Consider the following 25,353-nt stretch of genomic DNA (forward strand, 5'->3'; position numbering starts at 1 on the left):
ATGCAGAGGCAGGAGACATTACCCCACATACAGCCTGTTCTCCGTATCACGGCCGGCGCATAGTAAGACGTATTAAAGGGTAACGCTGGGACAGACAGAACCAATCCCACGGATATAGCAGGGTACGTAGCCATGCAGAGGCAGGAGACATTACGCCACATACAGCCTGTTCTCCGTATCACGGCCGGCGCGTAATAAGACGTATTAAAGGGTAACGCTGGGACAGACAGAACCTATCCCACGGATATAGCAGGGTACGTAGCCATGCAGAGGCAGGAGACATTACGCCACATACAGCCTGTTCTCCGTATCACGGCCGGCGCGTAATAAGACGTATTAAAGGGTAACGCTGGGACAGACAGAACCTATCCCACGGATATAGCAGGGTACGTAGCCATGCAGAGGCAGGAGACATTACGCCACATACAGCCTGTTCTCCGTATCACGGCCGGCGCGTAATAAGACATATTAAAGGGTAACGCTGGGACAGACAGAACCTATCCCACGGATATAGCAGGGTACGTAGCCATGCAGAGGCAGGAGACATTACGCCACATACAGCCTGTTCTCCGTATCACGGCCGGCGCATAGTAAGACGTATTAAAGGGTAACGCTGGGACAGACAGAACCTATCCCACGGATATAGCAGGGTACGTAGCCATGCAGAGGCAGGAGACATTACGCCACATACAGCCTGTTCTCCGTATCACGGCCGGCGCATAGTAAGACGTATTAAAGGCTAACGCTGGGACAGACAGAACCTATCCCACGGATATAGCAGGGTATGTAGCCATGCAGAGGCAGGAGACATTACCCCACATACAGCCTGTTCTCCGTATCACGGCCGGCGCGTAATAAGACGTATTAAAGGGTAACGCTGGGACAGACAGAACCTATCCCACGGATATAGCAGGGTATGTAGCCATGCAGAGGCAGGAGACATTACCCCACATACAGCCTGTTCTCCGTATCACGGCCGGCGCATAGTAAGACGTATTAAAGGGTAACGCTGGGACAGACAGAACCTATCCCACGGATATAGCAGGGTACGTAGCCATGCAGAGGCAGGAGACATTACGCCACATACAGCCTGTTCTCCGTATCACGGCCGGCGCATAGTAAGACGTATTAAAGGGTAACGCTGGGACAGACAGAACCTATCCCACGGATATAGCAGGGTATGTAGCCATGCAGAGGCAGGAGACATTACCCCACATACAGCCTGTTCTCTGTATCACGGCCGGCGCATAGTAAGACGTATTAAAGGGTAACGCTGGGACAGACAGAACCTATCCCACGGATATAGCAGGGTACGTAGCCATGCAGAGGCAGGAGACATTACCCCACATACAGCCTGTTCTCCGTATCACGGCCGGCGCGTAATAAGACGTATTAAAGGGTAACGCTGGGACAGACAGAACCTATCCCACGGATATAGCAGGGTACGTAGCCATGCAGAGGCAGGAGACATTACCCCACATACAGCCTGTTCTCCGTATCACGGCCGGCGCATAGTAAGACGTATTAAAGGGTAACGCTGGGACAGACAGAACCTATCCCACGGATATAGCAGGGTACGTAGCCATGCAGAGGCAGGAGACATTACGCCACATACAGCCTGTTCTCCGTATCACGGCCGGCGCATAGTAAGACGTATTAAAGGGTAACGCTGGGACAGACAGAACCAATCCCACGGATATAGCAGGGTACGTAGCCATGCAGAGGCAGGAGACATTACCCCACATACAGCCTGTTCTCCGTATCACGGCCGGCGCGTAATAAGACGTATTAAAGGGTAACGCTGGGACAGACAGAACCTATCCCACGGATATAGCAGGGTATGTAGCCATGCAGAGGCAGGAGACATTACCCCACATACAGCCTGTTCTCTGTATCACGGCCGGCGCGTAATAAGACGTATTAAAGGGTAACGCTGGGACAGACAGAACCTATCCCACGGATATAGCAGGGTACGTAGCCATGCAGAGGCAGGAGACATTACCCCACATACAGCCTGTTCTCCGTATCACGGCCGGCGCATAGTAAGACGTATTAAAGGGTAACGCTGGGACAGACAGAACCTATCCCACGGATATAGCAGGGTATGTAGCCATGCAGAGGCAGGAGACATTACCCCACATACAGCCTGTTCTCTGTATCACGGCCGGCGCATAGTAAGACGTATTAAAGGGTAACGCTGGGACAGACAGAACCTATCCCACGGATATAGCAGGGTATGTAGCCATGCAGAGGCAGGAGACATTACCCCACATACAGCCTGTTCTCTGTATCACGGCCGGCGCATAGTAAGACGTATTAAAGGGTAACGCTGGGACAGACAGAACCTATCCCACGGATATAGCAGGGTATGTAGCCATGCAGAGGCAGGAGACATTACCCCACATACAGCCTGTTCTCCGTATCACGGCCGGCGCATAGTAAGACGTATTAAAGGGTAACGCTGGGACAGACAGAACCTATCCCACGGATATAGCAGGGTACGTAGCCATGCAGAGGCAGGAGACATTACCCCACATACAGCCTGTTCTCCGTATCACGGCCGGCGCATAGTAAGACGTATTAAAGGGTAACGCTGGGACAGACAGAACCTATCCCACGGATATAGCAGGGTATGTAGCCATGCAGAGGCAGGAGACATTACGCCACATACAGCCTGTTCTCCGTATCACGGCCGGCGCGTAATAAGACGTATTAAAGGGTAACGCTGGGACAGACAGAACCTATCCCACGGATATAGCAGGGTACGTAGCCATGCAGAGGCAGGAGACATTACCCCACATACAGCCTGTTCTCCGTATCACGGCCGGCGCATAGTAAGACGTATTAAAGGGTAACGCTGGGACAGACAGAACCTATCCCACGGATATAGCAGGGTACGTAGCCATGCAGAGGCAGGAGACATTACCCCACATACAGCCTGTTCTCCGTATCACGGCCGGCGCATAGTAAGACGTATTAAAGGGTAACGCTGGGACAGACAGAACCTATCCCACGGATATAGCAGGGTACGTAGCCATGCAGAGGCAGGAGACATTACGCCACATACAGCCTGTTCTCCGTATCACGGCCGGCGCATAGTAAGACGTATTAAAGGGTAACGCTGGGACAGACAGAACCTATCCCACGGATATAGCAGGGTACGTAGCCATGCAGAGGCAGGAGACATTACCCCACATACAGCCTGTTCTCTGTATCACGGCCGGCGCATAGTAAGACGTATTAAAGGGTAACGCTGGGACAGACAGAACCTATCCCACGGATATAGCAGGGTATGTAGCCATGCAGAGGCAGGAGACATTACCCCACATACAGCCTGTTCTCCGTATCACGGCCGGCGCGTAATAAGACGTATTAAAGGGTAACGCTGGGACAGACAGAACCTATCCCACGGATATAGCAGGGTATGTAGCCATGCAGAGGCAGGAGACATTACCCCACATACAGCCTGTTCTCTGTATCACGGCCGGCGCATAGTAAGACGTATTAAAGGGTAACGCTGGGACAGACAGAACCTATCCCACGGATATAGCAGGGTATGTAGCCATGCAGAGGCAGGAGACATTACGCCACATACAGCCTGTTCTCCGTATCACGGCCGGCGCATAGTAAGACGTATTAAAGGGTAACGCTGGGACAGACAGAACCTATCCCACGGATATAGCAGGGTATGTAGCCATGCAGAGGCAGGAGACATTACGCCACATACAGCCTGTTCTCTGTATCACGGCCGGCGCGTAATAAGACGTATTAAAGGGTAACGCTGGGACAGACAGAACCTATCCCACGGATATAGCAGGGTATGTAGCCATGCAGAGGCAGGAGACATTACGCCACATACAGCCTGTTCTCCGTATCACGGCCGGCGCATAGTAAGACGTATTAAAGGGTAACGCTGGGACAGACAGAACCTATCCCACGGATATAGCAGGGTACGTAGCCATGCAGAGGCAGGAGACATTACGCCACATACAGCCTGTTCTCTGTATCACGGCCGGCGCATAGTAAGACGTATTAAAGGGTAACGCTGGGACAGACAGAACCTATCCCACGGATATAGCAGGGTATGTAGCCATGCAGAGGCAGGAGACATTACGCCACATACAGCCTGTTCTCCGTATCACGGCCGGCGCATAGTAAGACGTATTAAAGGGTAACGCTGGGACAGACAGAACCTATCCCACGGATATAGCAGGGTATGTAGCCATGCAGAGGCAGGAGACATTACCCCACATACAGCCTGTTCTCCGTATCACGGCCGGCGCATAGTAAGACGTATTAAAGGGTAACGCTGGGACAGACAGAACCTATCCCACGGATATAGCAGGGTATGTAGCCATGCAGAGGCAGGAGACATTACGCCACATAGAGCCTGTTCTCTGTATCACGGCCGGCGCGTAATAAGACGTATTAAAGGGTAACGCTGGGACAGACAGAACCTATCCCACGGATATAGCAGGGTATGTAGCCATGCAGAGGCAGGAGACATTACCCCACATACAGCCTGTTCTCCGTATCACGGCCGGCGCGTAATAAGACGTATTAAAGGGTAACGCTGGGACAGACAGAACCAATCCCACGGATATAGCAGGGTATGTAGCCATGCAGAGGCAGGAGACATTACGCCACATACAGCCTGTTCTCTGTATCACGGCCGGCGCATAGTAAGACGTATTAAAGGGTAACGCTGGGACAGACAGAACCTATCCCACGGATATAGCAGGGTACGTAGCCATGCAGAGGCAGGAGACATTACCCCACATACAGCCTGTTCTCTGTATCACGGCCGGCGCATAGTAAGACGTATTAAAGGGTAACGCTGGGACAGACAGAACCTATCCCACGGATATAGCAGGGTATGTAGCCATGCAGAGGCAGGAGACATTACCCCACATACAGCCTGTTCTCTGTATCACGGCCGGCGCATAGTAAGACATATTAAAGGGTAACGCTGGGACAGACAGAACCTATCCCACGGATATAGCAGGGTACGTAGCCATGCAGAGGCAGGAGACATTACCCCACATACAGCCTGTTCTCTGTATCACGGCCGGCGCATAGTAAGACGTATTAAAGGGTAACGCTGGGACAGACAGAACCTATCCCACGGATATAGCAGGGTATGTAGCCATGCAGAGGCAGGAGACATTACCCCACATACAGCCTGTTCTCTGTATCACGGCCGGCGCATAGTAAGACGTATTAAAGGGTAACGCTGGGACAGACAGAACCTATCCCACGGATATAGCAGGGTACGTAGCCATGCAGAGGCAGGAGACATTACGCCACATACAGCCTGTTCTCCGTATCACGGCCGGCGCATAGTAAGACGTATTAAAGGGTAACGCTGGGACAGACAGAACCTATCCCACGGATATAGCAGGGTATGTAGCCATGCAGAGGCAGGAGACATTACCCCACATACAGCCTGTTCTCCGTATCATGGCCGGCGCATAGTAAGACGTATTAAAGGGTAACACTGGGACAGACAGAACCTATCCCACGGATATAGCAGGGTACGTAGCCTTGCAGAGGCAGGAGACATTACCCCACATACAGCCTGTTCTCCGTATCACGGCCGGCGCGTAATAAGACGTATTAAAGGGTAACGCTGGGACAGACAGAACCTATCCCACGGATATAGCAGGGTATGTAGCCATGCAGAGGCAGGAGACATTACGCCACATACAGCCTGTTCTCCGTATCACGGCCGGCGCATAGTAAGACGTATTAAAGGGTAACGCTGGGACAGACAGAACCTATCCCACGGATATAGCAGGGTATGTAGCCATGCAGAGGCAGGAGACATTACGCCACATACAGCCTGTTCTCCGTATCACGGCCGGCGCATAGTAAGACGTATTAAAGGGTAACGCTGGGACAGACAGAACCTATCCCACGGATATAGCAGGGTATGTAGCCATGCAGAGGCAGGAGACATTACCCCACATACAGCCTGTTCTCCGTATCACGGCCGGCGCATAGTAAGACGTATTAAAGGGTAACGCTGGGACAGACAGAACCTATCCCACGGATATAGCAGGGTATGTAGCCATGCAGAGGCAGGAGACATTACCCCACATACAGCCTGTTCTCCGTATCACGGCCGGCGCGTAATAAGACGTATTAAAGGGTAACGCTGGGACAGACAGAACCTATCCCACGGATATAGCAGGGTACGTAGCCATGCAGAGGCAGGAGACATTACCCCACATACAGCCTGTTCTCTGTATCACGGCCGGCGCGTAATAAGACGTATTAAAGGGTAACGCTGGGACAGACAGAACCTATCCCACGGATATAGCAGGGTACGTAGCCATGCAGAGGCAGGAGACATTACGCCACATACAGCCTGTTCTCCGTATCACGGCCGGCGCGTAATAAGACATATTAAAGGGTAACGCTGGGACAGACAGAACCTATCCCACGGATATAGCAGGGTATGTAGCCATGCAGAGGCAGGAGACATTACCCCACATACAGCCTGTTCTCCGTATCACGGCCGGCGCATAGTAAGACGTATTAAAGGGTAACGCTGGGACAGACAGAACCTATCCCACGGATATAGCAGGGTACGTAGCCATGCAGAGGCAGGAGACATTACGCCACATACAGCCTGTTCTCCGTATCACGGCCGGCGCGTAATAAGACGTATTAAAGGGTAACGCTGGGACAGACAGAACCTATCCCACGGATATAGCAGGGTACGTAGCCATGCAGAGGCAGGAGACATTACCCCACATACAGCCTGTTCTCCGTATCACGGCCGGCGCGTAATAAGACGTATTAAAGGGTAACGCTGGGACAGACAGAACCTATCCCACGGATATAGCAGGGTACGTAGCCATGCAGAGGCAGGAGACATTACGCCACATACAGCCTGTTCTCCGTATCACGGCCGGCGCATAGTAAGACATATTAAAGGGTAACGCTGGGACAGACAGAACCTATCCCACGGATATAGCAGGGTACGTAGCCATGCAGAGGCAGGAGACATTACGCCACATACAGCCTGTTCTCCGTATCACGGCCGGCGCATAGTAAGACATATTAAAGGGTAACGCTGGGACAGACAGAACCTATCCCACGGATATAGCAGGGTACGTAGCCATGCAGAGGCAGGAGACATTACCCCACATACAGCCTGTTCTCCGTATCACGGCCGGCGCATAGTAAGACGTATTAAAGGGTAACGCTGGGACAGACAGAACCAATCCCACGGATATAGCAGGGTATGTAGCCATGCAGAGGCAGGAGACATTACGCCACATACAGCCTGTTCTCCGTATCACGGCCGGCGCATAGTAAGACGTATTAAAGGGTAACGCTGGGACAGACAGAACCTATCCCACGGATATAGCAGGGTACGTAGCCATGCAGAGGCAGGAGACATTACCCCACATACAGCCTGTTCTCCGTATCACGGCCGGCGCGTAATAAGACGTATTAAAGGGTAACGCTGGGACAGACAGAACCTATCCCACGGATATAGCAGGGTATGTAGCCATGCAGAGGCAGGAGACATTACGCCACATACAGCCTGTTCTCCGTATCACGGCCGGCGCATAGTAAGACGTATTAAAGGGTAACGCTGGGACAGACAGAACCTATCCCACGGATATAGCAGGGTATGTAGCCATGCAGAGGCAGGAGACATTACCCCACATACAGCCTGTTCTCCGTATCACGGCCGGCGCGTAATAAGACATATTAAAGGGTAACGCTGGGACAGACAGAACCTATCCCACGGATATAGCAGGGTACGTAGCCATGCAGAGGCAGGAGACATTACCCCACATACAGCCTGTTCTCCGTATCACGGCCGGCGCATAGTAAGACATATTAAAGGGTAACGCTGGGACAGACAGAACCTATCCCACGGATATAGCAGGGTATGTAGCCATGCAGAGGCAGGAGACATTACGCCACATACAGCCTGTTCTCCGTATCACGGCCGGCGCATAGTAAGACGTATTAAAGGGTAACGCTGGGACAGACAGAACCTATCCCACGGATATAGCAGGGTATGTAGCCATGCAGAGGCAGGAGACATTACGCCACATACAGCCTGTTCTCCGTATCACGGCCGGCGCATAGTAAGACGTATTAAAGGGTAACGCTGGGACAGACAGAACCTATCCCACGGATATAGCAGGGTATGTAGCCATGCAGAGGCAGGAGACATTACCCCACATACAGCCTGTTCTCCGTATCACGGCCGGCGCGTAATAAGACGTATTAAAGGGTAACGCTGGGACAGACAGAACCTATCCCACGGATATAGCAGGGTACGTAGCCATGCAGAGGCAGGAGACATTACCCCACATACAGCCTGTTCTCCGTATCACGGCCGGCGCGTAATAAGACGTATTAAAGGGTAACGCTGGGACAGACAGAACCAATCCCACGGATATAGCAGGGTATGTAGCCATGCAGAGGCAGGAGACATTACGCCACATACAGCCTGTTCTCCGTATCACGGACGGCGCATAGTAAGACGTATTAAAGGGTAACGCTGGGACAGACAGAACCAATCCCACGGATATAGCAGGGTACGTAGCCATGCAGAGGCAGGAGACATTACGCCACATACAGCCTGTTCTCCGTATCACGGCCGGCGCGTAATAAGACGTATTAAAGGGTAACGCTGGGACAGACAGAACCTATCCCACGGATATAGCAGGGTACGTAGCCATGCAGAGGCAGGAGACATTACGCCACATACAGCCTGTTCTCCGTATCACGGCCGGCGCATAGTAAGACGTATTAAAGGGTAACGCTGGGACAGACAGAACCTATCCCACGGATATAGCAGGGTACGTAGCCATGCAGAGGCAGGAGACATTACGCCACATACAGCCTGTTCTCCGTATCACGGCCGGCGCATAGTAAGACATATTAAAGGGTAACGCTGGGACAGACAGAACCAATCCCACGGATATAGCAGGGTATGTAGCCATGCAGAGGCAGGAGACATTACGCCACATACAGCCTGTTCTCCGTATCACGGCCGGCGCATAGTAAGACGTATTAAAGGGTAACGCTGGGACAGACAGAACCTATCCCACGGATATAGCAGGGTACGTAGCCATGCAGAGGCAGGAGACATTACCCCACATACAGCCTGTTCTCCGTATCACGACCGGCGCGTAATAAGACGTATTAAAGGGTAACGCTGGGACAGACAGAACCTATCCCACGGATATAGCAGGGTACGTAGCCATGCAGAGGCAGGAGACATTACGCCACATACAGCCTGTTCTCCGTATCACGGCCGGCGCATAGTAAGACGTATTAAAGGGTAACGCTGGGACAGACAGAACCTATCCCACGGATATAGCAGGGTACGTAGCCATGCAGAGGCAGGAGACATTACGCCACATACAGCCTGTTCTCTGTATCACGGCCGGCGCATAGTAAGACGTATTAAAGGGTAACGCTGGGACAGACAGAACCTATCCCACGGATATAGCAGGGTACGTAGCCATGCAGAGGCAGGAGACATTACCCCACATACAGCCTGTTCTCCGTATCACGGCCGGCGCATAGTAAGACGTATTAAAGGGTAACGCTGGGACAGACAGAACCTATCCCACGGATATAGCAGGGTACGTAGCCTTGCAGAGGCAGGAGACATTACCCCACATACAGCCTGTTCTCTGTATCACGGCCGGCGCATAGTAAGACGTATTAAAGGGTAACGCTGGGACAGACAGAACCTATCCCACGGATATAGCAGGGTACGTAGCCATGCAGAGGCAGGAGACATTACCCCACATACAGCCTGTTCTCCGTATCACGGCCGGCGCGTAATAAGACGTATTAAAGGGTAACGCTGGGACAGACAGAACCTATCCCACGGATATAGCAGGGTACGTAGCCTTGCAGAGGCAGGAGACATTACCCCACATACAGCCTGTTCTCCGTATCACGGCCGGCGCATAGTAAGACGTATTAAAGGGTAACGCTGGGACAGACAGAACCTATCCCACGGATATAGCAGGGTACGTAGCCTTGCAGAGGCAGGAGACATTACCCCACATACAGCCTGTTCTCCGTATCACGGCCGGCGCGTAATAAGACGTATTAAAGGGTAACGCTGGGACAGACAGAACCTATCCCACGGATATAGCAGGGTATGTAGCCATGCAGAGGCAGGAGACATTACGCCACATACAGCCTGTTCTCCGTATCACGGCCGGCGCATAGTAAGACGTATTAAAGGGTAACGCTGGGACAGACAGAACCTATCCCACGGATATAGCAGGGTATGTAGCCATGCAGAGGCAGGAGACATTACCCCACATACAGCCTGTTCTCCGTATCACGGCCGGCGCGTAATAAGACGTATTAAAGGGTAACGCTGGGACAGACAGAACCTATCCCACGGATATAGCAGGGTACGTAGCCATGCAGAGGCAGGAGACATTACCCCACATACAGCCTGTTCTCCGTATCACGGCCGGCGCATAGTAAGACATATTAAAGGGTAACGCTGGGACAGACAGAACCTATCCCACGGATATAGCAGGGTACGTAGCCATGCAGAGGCAGGAGACATTACGCCACATACAGCCTGTTCTCCGTATCACGGCCGGCGCATAGTAAGACGTATTAAAGGGTAACGCTGGGACAGACAGAACCTATCCCACGGATATAGCAGGGTATGTAGCCATGCAGAGGCAGGAGACATTACGCCACATACAGCCTGTTCTCCGTATCACGGACGGCGCATAGTAAGACGTATTAAAGGGTAACGCTGGGACAGACAGAACCAATCCCACGGATATAGCAGGGTACGTAGCCATGCAGAGGCAGGAGACATTACGCCACATACAGCCTGTTCTCCGTATCACGGCCGGCGCGTAATAAGACGTATTAAAGGGTAACGCTGGGACAGACAGAACCTATCCCACGGATATAGCAGGGTACGTAGCCATGCAGAGGCAGGAGACACTACCCCACATACAGCCTGTTCTCCGTATCACGGCCGGCGCGTAATAAGACGTATTAAAGGGTAACGCTGGGACAGACAGAACCTATCCCACGGATATAGCAGGGTACGTAGCCATGCAGAGGCAGGAGACATTACGCCACATACAGCCTGTTCTCCGTATCACGGCCGGCGCGTAATAAGACGTATTAAAGGGTAACGCTGGGACAGACAGAACCAATCCCACGGATATAGCAGGGTACGTAGCCATGCAGAGGCAGGAGACATTACGCCACATACAGCCTGTTCTCCGTATCACGGCCGGCGCATAGTAAGACGTATTAAAGGGTAACGCTGGGACAGACAGAACCTATCCCACGGATATAGCAGGGTATGTAGCCATGCAGAGGCAGGAGACATTACGCCACATACAGCCTGTTCTCCGTATCACGGCCGGCGCATAGTAAGACGTATTAAAGGGTAACGCTGGGACAGACAGAACCTATCCCACGGATATAGCAGGGTACGTAGCCATGCAGAGGCAGGAGACATTACGCCACATACAGCCTGTTCTCCGTATCACGGCCGGCGCGTAATAAGACGTATTAAAGGGTAACGCTGGGACAGACAGAACCTATCCCACGGATATAGCAGGGTACGTAGCCATGCAGAGGCAGGAGACATTACGCCACATACAGCCTGTTCTCCGTATCACGGCCGGCGCATAGTAAGACGTATTAAAGGGTAACGCTGGGACAGACAGAACCTATCCCACGGATATAGCAGGGTACGTAGCCATGCAGAGGCAGGAGACATTACCCCACATACAGCCTGTTCTCCGTATCACGGCCGGCGCGTAATAAGACGTATTAAAGGGTAACGCTGGGACAGACAGAACCTATCCCACGGATATAGCAGGGTACGTAGCCATGCAGAGGCAGGAGACATTACGCCACATACAGCCTGTTCTCCGTATCACGGCCGGCGCATAATAAGACGTATTAAAGGGTAACGCTGGGACAGACAGAACCTATCCCACGGATATAGCAGGGTACGTAGCCATGCAGAGGCAGGAGACATTACCCCACATACAGCCTGTTCTCCGTATCACGGCCGGCGCGTAATAAGACGTATTAAAGGGTAACGCTGGGACAGACAGAACCAATCCCACGGATATAGCAGGGTACGTAGCCATGCAGAGGCAGGAGACATTACGCCACATACAGCCTGTTCTCCGTATCACGGCCGGCGCGTAATAAGACGTATTAAAGGGTAACGCTGGGACAGACAGAACCAATCCCACGGATATAGCAGGGTACGTAGCCATGCAGAGGCAGGAGACATTACCCCACATACAGCCTGTTCTCCGTATCACGGCCGGCGCGTAATAAGACGTATTAAAGGGTAACGCTGGGACAGACAGAACCAATCCCACGGATATAGCAGGGTACGTAGCCATGCAGAGGCAGGAGACATTACCCCACATACAGCCTGTTCTCCGTATCACGGCCGGCGCGTAATAAGACGTATTAAAGGGTAACGCTGGGACAGACAGAACCTATCCCACGGATATAGCAGGGTACGTAGCCATGCAGAGGCAGGAGACATTACGCCACATACAGCCTGTTCTCCGTATCACGGCCGGCGCGTAATAAGACGTATTAAAGGGTAACGCTGGGACAGACAGAACCTATCCCACGGATATAGCAGGGTACGTAGCCATGCAGAGGCAGGAGACATTACGCCACATACAGCCTGTTCTCCGTATCACGGCCGGCGCATAGTAAGACGTATTAAAGGGTAACGCTGGGACAGACAGAACCTATCCCACGGATATAGCAGGGTACGTAGCCATGCAGAGGCAGGAGACATTACCCCACATACAGCCTGTTCTCCGTATCACGGCCGGCGCATAGTAAGACGTATTAAAGGGTAACGCTGGGACAGACAGAACCTATCCCACGGATATAGCAGGGTACGTAGCCTTGCAGAGGCAGGAGACATTACGCCACATACAGCCTGTTCTCCGTATCACGGCCGGCGCGTAATAAGACGTATTAAAGGGTAACGCTGGGACAGACAGAACCTATCCCACGGATATAGCAGGGTACGTAGCCATGCAGAGGCAGGAGACATTACGCCACATACAGCCTGTTCTCTGTATCACGGCCGGCGCGTAATAAGACGTATTAAAGGGTAACGCTGGGACAGACAGAACCAATCCCACGGATATAGCAGGGTATGTAGCCATGCAGAGGCAGGAGACATTACCCCACATACAGCCTGTTCTCCGTATCACGGCCGGTGCATAGTAAGACGTATTAAAGGGTAACGCTGGGACAGACAGAACCTATCCCACGGATATAGCAGGGTACGTAGCCATGCAGAGGCAGGAGACATTACGCCACATACAGCCTGTTCTCCGTATCACGGCCGGCGCATAATAAGACGTATTAAAGGGTAACGCTGGGACAGACAGAACCTATCCCACGGATATAGCAGGGTACGTAGCCATGCAGAGGCAGGAGACATTACGCCACATACAGCCTGTTCTCCGTATCACGGCCGGCGCATAGTAAGACGTATTAAAGGGTAACGCTGGGACAGACAGAACCAATCCCACGGATATAGCAGGGTACGTAGCCATGCAGAGGCAGGAGACATTACGCCACATACAGCCTGTTCTCCGTATCACGGCCGGCGCGTAATAAGACGTATTAAAGGGTAACGCTGGGACAGACAGAACCTATCCCACGGATATAGCAGGGTACGTAGCCATGCAGAGGCAGGAGACATTACGCCACATACAGCCTGTTCTCCGTATCACGGCCGGCGCATAGTAAGACGTATTAAAGGGTAACGCTGGGACAGACAGAACCTATCCCACGGATATAGCAGGGTACGTAGCCATGCAGAGGCAGGAGACATTACGCCACATACAGCCTGTTCTCCGTATCACGGCCGGCGCATAGTAAGACGTATTAAAGGGTAACGCTGGGACAGACAGAACCTATCCCACGGATATAGCAGGGTACGTAGCCATGCAGAGGCAGGAGACATTACCCCACATACAGCCTGTTCTCCGTATCACGGCCGGCGCATAGTAAGACGTATTAAAGGGTAACGCTGGGACAGACAGAACCTATCCCACGGATATAGCAGGGTATGTAGCCATGCAGAGGCAGGAGACATTACGCCACATACAGCCTGTTCTCCGTATCACGGCCGGCGCATAATAAGACGTATTAAAGGGTAACGCTGGGACAGACAGAACCTATCCCACGGATATAGCAGGGTATGTAGCCTTGCAGAGGCAGGAGACATTACCCCACATACAGCCTGTTCTCCGTATCACGGCCGGCGCATAGTAAGACGTATTAAAGGGTAACGCTGGGACAGACAGAACCTATCCCACGGATATAGCAGGGTATGTAGCCATGCAGAGGCAGGAGACATTACGCCACATACAGCCTGTTCTCCGTATCACGGCCGGCGCGTAATAAGACGTATTAAAGGGTAACGCTGGGACAGACAGAACCTATCCCACGGATATAGCAGGGTACGTAGCCATGCAGAGGCAGGAGACATTACCCCACATACAGCCTGTTCTCCGTATCACGGCCGGCGCGTAATAAGACGTATTAAAGGGTAACGCTGGGACAGACAGAACCTATCCCACGGATATAGCAGGGTACGTAGCCATGCAGAGGCAGGAGACATTACGCCACATACAGCCTGTTCTCCGTATCACGGCCGGCGCGTAATAAGACGTATTAAAGGGTAACGCTGGGACAGACAGAACCTATCCCACGGATATAGCAGGGTACGTAGCCATGCAGAGGCAGGAGACATTACCCCACATACAGCCTGTTCTCTGTATCACGGCCGGCGCGTAATAAGACGTATTAAAGGGTAACGCTGGGACAGACAGAACCAATCCCACGGATATAGCAGGGTACGTAGCCATGCAGAGGCAGGAGACATTACGCCACATACAGCCTGTTCTCCGTATCACGGCCGGCGCGTAATAAGACGTATTAAAGGGTAACGCTGGGACAGACAGAACCTATCCCACGGATATAGCAGGGTACGTAGCCATGCAGAGGCAGGAGACATTACGCCACATACAGCCTGTTCTCCGTATCACGGCCGGCGCGTAATAAGACGTATTAAAGGGTAACGCTGGGACAGACAGAACCTATCCCACGGATATAGCAGGGTATGTAGCCATGCAGAGGCAGGAGACATTACCCCACATACAGCCTGTTCTCTGTATCACGGCCGGCGCATAGTAAGACGTATTAAAGGGTAACGCTGGGACAGACAGAACCTATCCCACGGATATAGCAGGGTACGTAGCCATGCAGAGGCAGGAGACATTACGCCACATACAGCCTGTTCTCCGTATCACGGCCGGCGCGTAATAAGACGTATTAAAGGGTAACGCTGGGACAGACAGAACCTATCCCACGGATATAGCAGGGTATGTAGCCATGCAGAGGCAGGAGACATTACCCCACATACAGCCTGTTCTCCGTATCACGGCCGGCGCGTAATAAGACGTATTAAAGGGTAACGCTGGGACAGACAGAACCTATCCCACGGATATAGCAGGGTATGTAGCCATGCAGAGGCAGGAGACATTACCCCACATACAGCCTGTTCTCTGTATCACGGCCGGCGCATAGTAAGACGTATTAAAGGGTAACGCTGGGACAGACAGAACCTATCCCACGGATATAGCAGGGTACGTAGCCATGCAGAGGCAGGAGACATTACGCCACATACAGCCTGTTCTCCGTATCACGGCCGGCGCGTAATAAGACATATTAAAGGGTAACGCTGGGACAGACAGAACCAATCCCACGGATATAGCAGGGTACGTAGCCATGCAGAGGCAGGAGACATTACGCCACATACAGCCTGTTCTCCGTATCACGGCCGGCGCGTAATAAGACGTATTAAAGGGTAACGCTGGGACAGACAGAACCTATCCCACGGATATAGCAGGGTACGTAGCCATGCAGAGGCAGGAGACATTACCCCACATACAGCCTGTTCTCCGTATCACGGCCGGCGCATAGTAAGACGTATTAAAGGGTAACGCTGGGACAGACAGAACCTATCCCACGGATATAGCAGGGTATGTAGCCATGCAGAGGCAGGAGACATTACGCCACATACAGCCTGTTCTCCGTATCACGGCCGGCGCATAGTAAGACGTATTAAAGGGTAACGCTGGGACAGACAGAACCTATCCCACGGATATAGCAGGGTACGTAGCCATGCAGAGGCAGGAGACATTACGCCACATACAGCCTGTTCTCCGTATCACGGCCGGCGCATAGTAAGACGTATTAAAGGGTAACGCTGGGACAGACAGAACCTATCCCACGGATATAGCAGGGTACGTAGCCATGCAGAGGCAGGAGACATTACCCCACATACAGCCTGTTCTCTGTATCACGGCCGGCGCGTAATAAGACGTATTAAAGGGTAACGCTGGGACAGACAGAACCTATCCCACGGATATAGCAGGGTACGTAGCCATGCAGAGGCAGGAGACATTACCCCACATACAGCCTGTTCTCCGTATCACGGCCGGCGCGTAATAAGACGTATTAAAGGGTAACGCTGGGACAGACAGAACCTATCCCACGGATATAGCAGGGTACGTAGCCATGCAGAGGCAGGAGACATTACGCCACATACAGCCTGTTCTCCGTATCACGGCCGGCGCATAGTAAGACGTATTAAAGGGTAACGCTGGGACAGACAGAACCAATCCCACGGATATAGCAGGGTACGTAGCCATGCAGAGGCAGGAGACATTACGCCACATACAGCCTGTTCTCCGTATCACGGCCGGCGCATAGTAAGACGTATTAAAGGGTAACGCTGGGACAGACAGAACCTATCCCACGGATATAGCAGGGTACGTAGCCATGCAGAGGCAGGAGACATTACCCCACATACAGCCTGTTCTCCGTATCACGGCCGGCGCGTAATAAGACGTATTAAAGGGTAACGCTGGGACAGACAGAACCTATCCCACGGATATAGCAGGGTATGTAGCCATGCAGAGGCAGGAGACATTACGCCACATACAGCCTGTTCTCCGTATCACGGCCGGCGCGTAATAAGACGTATTAAAGGGTAACGCTGGGACAGACAGAACCTATCCCACGGATATAGCAGGGTATGTAGCCATGCAGAGGCAGGAGACATTACGCCACATACAGCCTGTTCTCCGTATCACGGCCGGCGCGTAATAAGACGTATTAAAGGGTAACGCTGGGACAGACAGAACCAATCCCACGGATATAGCAGGGTACGTAGCCATGCAGAGGCAGGAGACATTACGCCACATACAGCCTGTTCTCCGTATCACGGCCGGCGCATAGTAAGACGTATTAAAGGGTAACGCTGGGACAGACAGAACCTATCCCACGGATATAGCAGGGTACGTAGCCATGCAGAGGCAGGAGACATTACCCCACATACAGCCTGTTCTCCGTATCACGGCCGGCGCGTAATAAGACGTATTAAAGGGTAACGCTGGGACAGACAGAACCTATCCCACGGATATAGCAGGGTATGTAGCCATGCAGAGGCAGGAGACATTACGCCACATACAGCCTGTTCTCCGTATCACGGCCGGCGCATAGTAAGACGTATTAAAGGGTAACGCTGGGACAGACAGAACCAATCCCACGGATATAGCAGGGTACGTAGCCATGCAGAGGCAGGAGACATTACCCCACATACAGCCTGTTCTCCGTATCATGGCCGGCGCATAGTAAGACGTATTAAAGGGTAACGCTGGGACAGACAGAACCTATCCCACGGATATAGCAGGGTATGTAGCCATGCAGAGGCAGGAGACATTACCCCACATACAGCCTGTTCTCCGTATCACGGCCGGCGCATAGTAAGACGTATTAAAGGGTAACGCTGGGACAGACAGAACCTATCCCACGGATATAGCAGGGTACGTAGCCATGCAGAGGCAGGAGACATTACGCCACATACAGCCTGTTCTCCGTATCACGGCCGGCGCATAGTAAGACGTATTAAAGGGTAACGCTGGGACAGACAGAACCTATCCCACGGATATAGCAGGGTACGTAGCCATGCAGAGGCAGGAGACATTACGCCACATACAGCCTGTTCTCCGTATCGGAGCCGCGTGTCCCACCCAGGCGGCCCGCTCTAACACCTCCGGTCCGATCAGATCCTCAGCTTCCTGTCTTACTTTCTGTCTACCCCAAGCCTGTCTGATTCCCCTCACTGTATTACCCCCCTACCACCTCTGCTGGGAGCCTATCCCATGGATCCACTACCCTTTCCATGAAGAAGTACTTCCTCGCATTTCCCCTCCAGCTTCAGGGGACGACCTCTTGTTCTGCCCACTTCTCTCCCTCTTCCCTCCTACACTTTGCCGACTGGCGATTCAGTAACACTGCGGAGCGTCCTCTCACGGCTTTGTTGGCTCGTCTGACGGGGAAGGGGGGATCAAACTGGGTAACCCCACAATGGAAGATTGTCCGGCCTTCCTCTGCCTCACCACGAAGGGCCATGACGCACGGTGGCGTGTAATGGTCAGTCAGTCCCGTGCGGCGAAGCTGCCGCCCTCCGCACCAAAGTGCAACCCAACCACGGTGGTCATTGAAGGGGTGTGAAGATGGTGGGAAAGGAAGGACACCCCCCCTCCCCCCCACCTGCCCCCTAACCTACCGGGCTTCAGGTCGTAATGGATGATGGGCGGCTTGATCTCGTTCAGGTACTTGAGGGCGTTGACGATCTGCATGATGATGGAGCGGGCCTCCTTCTCTGTCATCAGCTTGTGCTGCTTCAAGTAGAAGTCCAGGTCGTTGCCCTCGCAGTACTCCAGCACCGTGCAAAACCTGACCCAAAACAAACAGCGCGGCGTTACCGCCGAGGGGGCAGCCACGCACACTCGCGGGGCCCCGGCCGCGTGCCCGGGAGACAGATCGGTTTGTTGGCGGGTGCATGAAGCAGGAACACTGGGGCCAAAACGTGCAGCCGAAAGGAGGGAGAGCGAAACGCGCAGGGGCCCAGAATACACAGCGACTTACGAGTCTGTGTCGAGGGAGAAGTAGTCGTACAGCTTGACTATCCTGGGGTGATCCAGCTCCTTGTGGATGCGGTATTCCCGGCACGCGTGCCTGGGGAGGAGGAGGAGGAGGGTCACGGGGAGTTGGGATCCATTTCAGAAGAACAGGACCTGCTTACTTCACCGTGTAACCTCATACACACACACAAACGCGCCACCATCCCCCCCTGTCACGTGGGCCAATATAGGAAGCCGCAAGGGGAATGACGCCAACGCTTCCTACCAGGCCGACGTGACACGGGAGCTTCAAATCCGACAGTTCGATCTACCGGCACACCTCCCCCCCCCCCCCCCCCCCGCCACGGTGATAAGTATCTCGGGAAGCAGGGGGGTCCCCGGAGCCGAGATTAACAGGGTTCAGCTTAGGACACCCCCTCCTGCTTCAACCCTATTAAGAAATGCCCCCCCCCCCACCCCCCAGGACGTCCCTCCCAATAGGGTTTTGTTCTGTTTAACATGTTGACCCTCCCCCCGTTTCGTTGTGTACCCCCAAGTGTAGAATGTATGAATGATTTTAGGATTGGGAGGATGCGGGGGGGCGGTGCCCAGGTCCAGCCCCTCTCCCTTTGTGTATGTAGGACTACAAACTAGGGACGTGTCATTTTGTGATATTTAGAATATTTTTTTATCCCGTCTCTTTGTTCTGTACCCTAAAAAGAAAAGCTAGTGAAGCGCCCTCCCCCCCCCCCCTCCATGTGCTGCTGCTTTGTACGCCGCCTTCTTCACTGCGACATTCCTCGCAGGCCTCCGGGAGAGCCCTGCAAACCTCGGCCGTCGTACCACGCAGACGCTGCTCTTACAGCGACGTGGGACCCGCCCCCCTCCCACGTGTGCGCGTGCCACGTACTTGTGGTAATTCTCTTTCTTCTCGTCCCTCCAGTTTTTGTTTAACTGGTGGATTTTCACGGCGACGTATCTCTGCTCCGTCAAGTCGAACGCCTGCGGGGGGGGGGGAAACGGGGAAGCGCACACGCGTCTCAGTGACTGCAGCCACATGGGGTCATCACAGGACAAACGCCAACAAGGTCTAGGACATCATCTCGCCGCCGCCATTTACTCACCGCCGCCGAGAAATTTAGCCATTGGCCGTTTTGCCGCAAAGGTAACCCCCTAACCTTACCCTAAACCCCCCTAACCTTACCCTAAACCCCTCTAACCTTACACTAAAAAAACCCTAACCTTACACTAAAACCCCTAACCTTACCCTAAACCCCCCTAACCTTACCCTAAACCCTTCTAACCTTACACTAAAAAAACCCTAACCTTACACTAAAACCCCTAACCTTACCCTAAACCCCCCTAAACTTGCTCTTCCCCTAAAAGTCCTCAACGTTAACCCCTTACCCTAAAAAGCTTAACCTTAACCCCTAACCCCATAATTAGACCCCTTACCCTAAAAACCTCTACCTTAATCCCATACCCTAAAACCCCATAACCTTAACTCCTTACCCCCTAATGCCAACGCTCCTCACATACCATATTACCGTAGGGGGGGGCGCGAACAGGCGTGGTGAGATACTCCAATCCGGGGACGGGACTGGTCGAGTTTGTCTGAGTAACAGGCGGGCACGGCACTCACCTTATACACTTCACTAAAGCCTCCTCTCCCCAGCAGGTGCAGCAGCAGATACCGATCGTTCAGCGTGGGGTGGTCTTTAAACCTGTAGTAGTGAGGTAATGGAAGCAGATTAAGGCGCAGAAAGTGGCGTCCGGGCACGCGGAGAACGCCGCGGTGCAATGGCTCAGGGACCGGCCTGTAATTGGGAGAACGCCGCGCGCAGAGCGCGGTGCAATGGCTCAGGGACCGGCCTGTACTTGGGAGAACGCCGCGCGCAGAGCGCGGTGCAATGGCTCAGGGACCGGCCTGTAATTGGGAGAACGCCGCGCGCAGAGCGCGGTGCAATGGCTCAGAGAACGACCTGTAACTATGAGCACTAAGCAGAATAGAGCAATATCTTTTTTAAAAGTTGCAATCGCACGTGGGACCTCGGTACACACACTGAGACTTCGGCACACAAACACACACACACACACACACAGATACAGGGGGACCTCGGTACACACACTGAGACTTCGGCACACAAACACACACACACACACACAGATACAGGGGGACCTCGGTACACACACCGAGACTTCGGCACACAAACACACACACACACACACACAGATACAGGGGGACCTCGGCACACACACCGAGACTTCGGCACACAAACACACACACACACACAGGGGGACCTCGATAATTACACACACAGCGACATCATCCAAAAGCAGTCAGAGAAAATCAAACTTCTCCCAAGTCTTAGATTTAGGTAACAAACAAAAATTAATCAAATCACCCAGACGAGACCCCTTAAACTTCGGCCCTTGGAGGGACTCCCCCTATAGAACCGTCCCGGTAACTATTTCACAGCAGCGTAACATTTTACTGCGGGTAGAACTGGCTCCTTTGATCCCTTTTAAATTATTGGCAGAACTTTCCGGATCCAAGTAGCCTGGCAAAAATCAGAAACCCCAACACGCTCCCCCCCCCCCCCATCACTGTGTAATTCATGAGCAGCAGGGGAGTCGCGCGGCTGTGTGCCCTCCCCCCACGCGGACGTCGCGCGACTGCGTCCCCTCCCCCCACGCGGGGCGTCGCGCGGCTGCGTCCCCTCCCCCCCACGCGGGGCGTCGCGAAGCTGCGTCCCCTCCCCCCACGCGGGGCATCGCGCGGCTGCGTGCCCTCCCCCCACGCGGGGCATCGCGCGGCTGTGTGCCCTCCCCCCACGCGGGGCGTCGCGCGGCTGTGTGCCCTCCCCCCACGCGGGGCGTCGCGCGGCTGCGTCCCCTCTTACTGAGAGTTGTCCTCGTTGTGTATTCTTTTCAGCTCTCTGATGTGCAGGTTCCGGACTCTTTCCAGCCGCTCCAGTTCCGCCTGGATCTCGGCCTCCTCCTGTACCGGGGTGGGAAGAAGAGGATGGACTTTGCCGGAACGCGTTATCGGAGACGCCGGCGTAACCCCGCCCCCCCCCTCCCCAGTATGTACGCACGCGCCAGCGACCGCCGCTTACCTTTTTCAGATGTCCTAGCCGCAGCTTGAAGATCTCTTCCTGCTCGTGGTACTCTGCCAAGGTTAACCTGGGGTTATAAATAAACACGGCGCCGTGTAAAGTTATCACCCGCAGTCGGTCACCACGTCCTAACCCACTCGCTGCACACGCACTAAGCAACGGGATGGGGGCGAGCGAAGTGCGCGGGTGCTCTACCAAGTCACCGCAGTAAATGACATGACCAGACAGATGTCCGTCTGCGAAACAAACCCACAAACCCCGCGCTCCTCCCGAGTGGCGAGATTTGACATTTTTGATCCTGCGTCTGATCCTAATCTGGTCTGTAACTGTGACATACGCCTATAATATATACTATCTGTAACTGTGAACGCGATGTATTGTATATAATGTATAACCATGCTCACTTAATGTAACTGTGTATTTGTAAAGAAGGAAAAAACCTGGGCACTGCAGGTTTCTGCTTAGAAAATTTATTGTGAGCCAAAAAGAATGACGTTTCGGCTTCAAGGGCCTTTCTCAAATGTATAAATGGCATAAGTACCACTATGTATTTGTAACCATGTATTTGTCATCATAACTTTGTGCCCAGGACATACGTGAGAGCGAGGGGTGACTCTCACTGTATTACTTCCTGTAACACACGTTATAACTCTGTGCCCAGGACATGCGTGAGAGCGAGAGGTAACTCTCACTGTATTACTGCCTGTAACACACGTTATAACTCTGTGCCCAGAACATGCGTGAGAACGAGGGGTAACTCTCACTGTATTACTGCCTGTAACACACGTTATAACTCTGTGCCCAGGACATGCGTGAGAACGAGGGGTAACTCTCACTGTATTACTGCCTGTAACACACGTTATAACTCTGTGCCCAGGACATGCGTGAGAACGAGAGGTAACTCTCGCTGTATTACTGCCTGTAACACACGTTATAACTCTGTGCCCAGGGCATGCGTGAGAACGAGAGGTAACTCTCACTGTATTACTGCCTGTAACACGTTATAACTCTGTGCCCAGGACATGCGTGAGAACGGGAGGTAACTCTCACAGTATTACTTCCTGTAACACATGTTATGACTCTGTGCCCAGGACATGCGTGAGAACGAGAGGTAACTCTCACTGTATTACTGCCTGTAACACGTTATAACTCTGTGCCCAGGACATGCGTGAGAACGAGAGGTAACTCTCACAGTATTACTGCCTGTAACACACGTTATAACTCTGTGCCCAGGACATGCGTGAGAGCGAGCGGTAACTCTCACTGTATTACTTCCTGTAACACATGTTATGACTCTGTGCCCAGGACATGCGTGAGAACGAGAGGTAACTCTCACTGTATTACTGCCTGTAACATGTTATAACTCTGTGCCCAGGACATGCGTGAGAACGAGAGGTAACTCTCACTGTATTACTGCCTGTAACACACGTTATAACTCTGTGCCCAGGACATGCGTGAGAACGAGAGGTAACTCTCGCTGTATTACTGCCTGTAACACGTTATAACTCTGTGCCCAGGACATGCGTGAGAACGAGAGGTAACTCTCACAGTATTACTGCCTGTAACACGTTATAACTCTGTGCCCAGGACATGCGTGAGAACGAGAGGTAACTCTCACAGTATTACTGCCTGTAACACACGTTATAACTCTGTGCCCAGGACATACGTGAGAACGAGAGGTAACTCTCACTGTATTACTGCCTGTAACACACGTGATAACTCTGTGCCCAGGACATGCGTGAGAACGTGAGGTAACTCTCACTGTATTACTGCCTGTAACAGGTTATAACTCTGTGCCCAGGACATGCGTGAGAACGAGAGGTAACTCTCACTGTATTACTGCCTGTAACATGTTATAACTCTGTGCCCAGGACATGCGTGAGAACGAGAGGTAACTCTCACAGTATTACTGCCTGTAACACGTTATAACTCTGTGCCCAGGACATGCGTGAGAACGAGAGGTAACTCTCACAGTATTACTGCCTGTAACACACGTTATAACTCTGTGCCCAGGACATACGTGAGAACGAGAGGTAACTCTCACTGTATTACTGCCTGTAACACACGTTATAACTCTGTGCCCAGGACATGCGTGAGAACGTGAGGTAACTCTCACTGTATTACTGCCTGTAACAGGTTATAACTCTGTGCCCAGGACATGCGTGAGAACGAGAGGTAACGCTCACTGTATTACTTCCTGTAACAAGTTATAACTCTGTGCCCAGGACATGCGTGAGAACGAGCGGTAACTCTCACTGTATTACTGCCTGTAACACGTTATAACTCTGTGCCCAGGACATACGTGAGAACGAGAGGTAACTCTCACTGTATTACTGCCTGTAACACACGTTATAACTCTGTGCCCAGGACATGCGTGAGAACGAGCAGTAACTCTCACTGTATTACTGCCTGTAACACGTTATAACTCTGTGCCCAGGACATGCGTGAGAACGAGAGGTAACTCTCACTGTATTACTGCCTGTAACACACGTTATAACTCTGTGCCCAGGACATGCGTGAGAATGAGAGGTAAATCTCTCTGTATTACTGCCTGTAACACGTTATAACTCTGTGCCCAGGACATGCGTGAGAACGAGAGGTAACTCTCACTGTATTACTGCCTGTAACACATGTTATAACTCTGTGCCCAGGACATGCGTGAGAACGAGAGGTAACTCTCACTGTATTACTGCCTGTAACACACGTTATAACTCTGTGCCCAGGACATGCGTGAGAACGAGAGGTAACTCTCGCTGTATTACTGCCTGTAACACGTTATAACTCTGTGCCCAGGACATGCGTGAGAACGAGAGGTAACTCTCACAGTATTACTGCCTGTAACACGTTATAACTCTGTGCCCAGGACATGCGTGAGAACGAGAGGTAACTCTCACAGTATTACTGCCTGTAACACACGTTATAACTCTGTGCCCAGGACATACGTGAGAACGAGAGGTAACTCTCACTGTATTACTGCCTGTAACACACGTGATAACTCTGTGCCCAGGACATGCGTGAGAACGTGAGGTAACTCTCACTGTATTACTGCCTGTAACAGGTTATAACTCTGTGCCCAGGACATGCGTGAGAACGAGAGGTAACTCTCACTGTATTACTGCCTGTAACATGTTATAACTCTGTGCCCAGGACATGCGTGAGAACGAGAGGTAACTCTCACAGTATTACTGCCTGTAACACGTTATAACTCT

General features: G+C 52.6%; 1 protein-coding gene across 1 annotated transcript in view; it reads right to left on the minus strand.

The window, feature by feature from the left end:
- Positions 1 to 25,353, minus strand: part of TLK2 (tousled like kinase 2) — a 54,889-nt gene that overhangs the window by 8,940 nt on the left and 20,596 nt on the right. The window contains exons 7-12 of the mRNA XM_075584356.1: positions 22,145 to 22,211; positions 21,929 to 22,026; positions 20,668 to 20,749; positions 19,936 to 20,027; positions 19,051 to 19,140; positions 18,689 to 18,858 (exon numbers count right to left, since the gene is read on the minus strand). Coding sequence (XP_075440471.1) covers positions 18,689 to 18,858; positions 19,051 to 19,140; positions 19,936 to 20,027; positions 20,668 to 20,749; positions 21,929 to 22,026; positions 22,145 to 22,211 — 599 coding nt within the window. The remainder of the gene's footprint in view (positions 1 to 18,688; positions 18,859 to 19,050; positions 19,141 to 19,935; positions 20,028 to 20,667; positions 20,750 to 21,928; positions 22,027 to 22,144; positions 22,212 to 25,353) is intronic.

Source organism: Ascaphus truei, unplaced genomic scaffold (genome assembly GCF_040206685.1).
Source record: "Ascaphus truei isolate aAscTru1 unplaced genomic scaffold, aAscTru1.hap1 HAP1_SCAFFOLD_552, whole genome shotgun sequence".
NCBI lineage: Eukaryota > Metazoa > Chordata > Amphibia > Anura > Ascaphidae > Ascaphus > Ascaphus truei.